The 3,385-nt window shown below is 41.0% G+C and overlaps 1 protein-coding gene across 1 annotated transcript in view; it reads left to right on the top strand.

Annotated features, from left to right (window-relative positions):
* Positions 1-3,066, top strand: part of LOC107081821 (eukaryotic translation initiation factor 1A, X-chromosomal) — a 7,396-nt gene extending 4,330 nt beyond the window's left edge. Inside the window, exons 3-7 of the mRNA XM_015370123.1 lie at positions 379-482; positions 611-661; positions 1,715-1,796; positions 1,901-1,992; positions 2,106-3,066. Of these exons, the coding sequence (XP_015225609.1) occupies positions 379-482; positions 611-661; positions 1,715-1,796; positions 1,901-1,992; positions 2,106-2,111 (335 nt within the window). The 3' untranslated portion in view covers positions 2,112-3,066. The remainder of the gene's footprint in view (positions 1-378; positions 483-610; positions 662-1,714; positions 1,797-1,900; positions 1,993-2,105) is intronic.
* Positions 3,067-3,385: the final 319 nt, after the last annotated feature.

Raw genomic sequence — 3,385 nt, 5'->3', positions numbered from 1 at the left:
CTGTTTGGATATCAACCATCAGCATGTAGAGCAAGGAACCCAGCAGAATGAAGATGGACAGAGGATGGACCAGCTGCAGACCTACCAGGATGGAGGTCTGCCTTAAATCAACGGCTGGGAAAGGAGAGCAGGGTTCAGAGAAGCAGACCTCTGGGAGAGCTGCAGAAGTCAAGCATGGCCCATCATCATCATCATAGCTGGGACATGCCTTACAGGAACAGGGCTAATTTGAAAACCCCATGCCTTGTTCCAGTTCCGGTTATGACCTGTTTGTGATTTGATTTTAATGAAAGGGTTAAAGAACCTTTCCCTCCTAGCTGCTGCTTCTGAAGGTCAGGGTGTCTGACCAAAGGATCCGTTTTCCCTCCTCTCACTCAGAGTACGCTCAGGTGATTAAGATGTTGGGGAACGGCCGTCTGGAGGCCATGTGCTTCGACGGAACCAAGCGGCTGTGCCACATCAGAGGAAAGCTCCGGAAAAAGGTAGGAGGGACACGCAGGTAAAAAAAACAATGTCAGCGGTTTCCACGGCGCCCATTCAGGCGTGGTTTTTGTGAAGGTCACAAAGGTCGCTCTGACCGCGGCTTTGCTTCATTCCCTCTCTCCTCCAGGTCTGGATAAACACATCAGACATCATCCTGGTGGGCCTCAGGGATTACCAGGTGGGTCCAGAAGTCTAGCAGAACCAGGACTGGTTTCAGTTTTCAGCTTCAGTGAGACTCAGAGCTGCATGATTATCAGAACCAACATCCGGCTGTTTGGGTTTCCTCCATTCATGCCTTTGTTTCTAATCGGGAAAAAAATCACTAAATGCTGCTCTAAAGTCTCTAAAAGTATGATTTATTTAAAAAGAAAACATTTATAAAAACAATTTCATCAGATATTTTATATTGCGATATATGTGGAACCTGAAAAGAAGCTTGAAGCGGAGAAATCCAGGATCATTTATCCGACTTGTGGGCATCCATGAACAGATATCTATATCAGGGAGAGTTGGGATGTCTGTATTATAAGAAAAATTAAAAAAACTGATAAATTACTGTGAAAAGCCCTTTTTTATTAAGAAGGGTTTTAAATGTGGATTTCTGAACAGATTTTTTTTTTTTTTTATCTAAATGTATAAAACACAGCTTGGGAATGGTCTGTGGCCCGACTGCAGCTCATTATCCTGTTTTAGAAGGATTTTTAAACAGAATTTCTCTCTTATTAAATGAAAAATACCTTAGATGTTTTTATTCTGACATCAGAGGAAGTCTGGTTCCCAATGTCCAAAGAATTTTAACGTTAAATCGTCCCTTTGGCTTTAATTAACCGTATTGTTAAGTCTGACAGGGTTCTGGTTGTTTTTGCTAAAAATTGATTTTAAATAGTTTCTAGATCAACAAAAACAAAATCTTGACCCCAAAAGATTCAGAAATCGTTCAACCTTGTTTTATCAGTGCAATTCATTTTCTCCTCCATAATAATTTCCTTTCTTTAAAAAAATGTATGACTTATCAGGTAAAAAATAATTACTTGAAGGTTTGTTTTAATTGGTGAATAGATCATCCAGATAAAACTGGTTTTACCTGGATGACCTTGGTGCTAAACTTTGGACTGCTCTGCTCTAAACGCTTCTATCCTCAGAGGATTTTACCGGTTAAGATCCGTGTTCCCGCCGTTGCATGTTGGCAAACAGATCGGCGGCGTTCCTAAAATCTCCATCTGTGTTCCAGGATAACAAAGCTGACGTGATCCTGAAGTACAACGCAGACGAAGCTCGCGCTTTGAAAGCTTACGGAGAGCTTCCAGAACACGGTGAGTGGCGCCTTTCTTCAGGGTCTGAGTTCTATGGGTTCTGGTTCTGCCGGAGCAGAAGCTCCCATCAGAACATTAAAACGCAATTTTCATTTTTCGCGCAGCTAAAATCAACGAGACGGACACCTTCGGACCCGGAGACGACGACGAGATCCAGTTCGATGACATCGGTGACGATGATGAGGATATTGATGATGTAAGTTTTGTTTTATTTTCATCTCCGTCTTCAGAAAGCTTCTGTTTTAAAGGAAAATTTCCCTCGACTTCAAAGCAAACAGCTGAAATGATGACTCCTGTTTTCCTTTGCAGATCTAAAGAGCTGCGGCTGAAGGGGGAAGGCAGGATTTTACTACAGATGCTCCCATTTGGGATGTTTTGAGCCGAATCCTCTGAATCTATCATTTTGTTTTTTATAATTAATATTAAAGATGCGCCTGTGGCAGTCCAAACCCAGTTTATTGATGTTCTATTTGGTTATTCCAGTCTGCGTACCATGGATAGTTGTGCTTTTCTGCGAGTGGGCTGCATCTGTGTTTGGGTCCTGGTTCTGAGCGAGGAGGAGACCCTGCAGCAGGACAACCTTCATTGAGGACCTGACGCTCACAGCTTCACACTTCGGCTTAAACGTCTCCACCTTTCTTCTTTCTTGGTTTTGTAGACATGATCTCTCCAAACATGCCTACGTTTTAGAAAAATGTATTTATGATTGACTTCACACCATGTGGGATGTAGAAAGTGAACCGGCTCTCTTGGTTCCTCAGTTTACCTCTGAAAGGTTGTTTCCTGATGGATGAAGAACACTGGAAGTTCTGGGCTTTATATGAACTGCCTGCTTTGGACTGAAACATGGCCCGATGAAGCCGACCCCTCTTCAAACCAACTTTTTTGTCGTTTCCCTTTTTTTGTTTGTGTTTTTTTTTTTTTTTCTGTTTTATAACCCGGCTCGCTCTGCAGTTTCCTCGCGGTTAAACTCGGCCTGATGGCGCGTTCCCTCAGTAGACGTTCCCACTCCACACAGACGCAAGAACCTCGTATCAGAGCTACCTTTTACACATCTCTATAAGAATCAGATTATATCTAAACATATTGCAGATTATTTTTATTTCCCTGTGGAGCTGAGTAGGTTTCCATCTTCACTTTGGGATCCTCTGCTCTGTTCAACTAATGGATTATGGATGTTGTTGGTCTGACTCGACGGAGATGTGCTGTGATGTTTGATGGCTGGGTTTCCAATAAAGATCTTAACTCCTCTCATCTGGATGCCTTTTATTTATTTTAAATTCAGCCTGGAGCTAATATGATGGGTCTACTTTTTAATTCTCCATTTGCTCAATATTTCCTTTTTTTGAAACCATCCTCAGTTTAAGCTGCAGCTTCGTTTTTACTTTGGTATAATAAAGAAAATACTTCACAATGAGGTATCGTTTTAAAGTAAATGCAATTACTTCGTAAAATAAACAGAATTTATTTATAGATTTTTTTTTAATGTACAAATGGAAAATAAAAATTATATATCACAATATTTAATATCACTGTTGAAGTGTAATTCTTTAGGGGGGGAAATAATAGTGTTTAAGATTTTTTATTTA

This window comes from Cyprinodon variegatus, unplaced genomic scaffold (genome assembly GCF_000732505.1).
Source record: "Cyprinodon variegatus isolate N-32 unplaced genomic scaffold, C_variegatus-1.0 Scaffold41, whole genome shotgun sequence".
NCBI lineage: Eukaryota > Metazoa > Chordata > Actinopteri > Cyprinodontiformes > Cyprinodontidae > Cyprinodon > Cyprinodon variegatus.
Note: the sequence above shows the minus strand (reverse complement) of the source record. Positions and strands in the feature narration are given on the sequence as shown.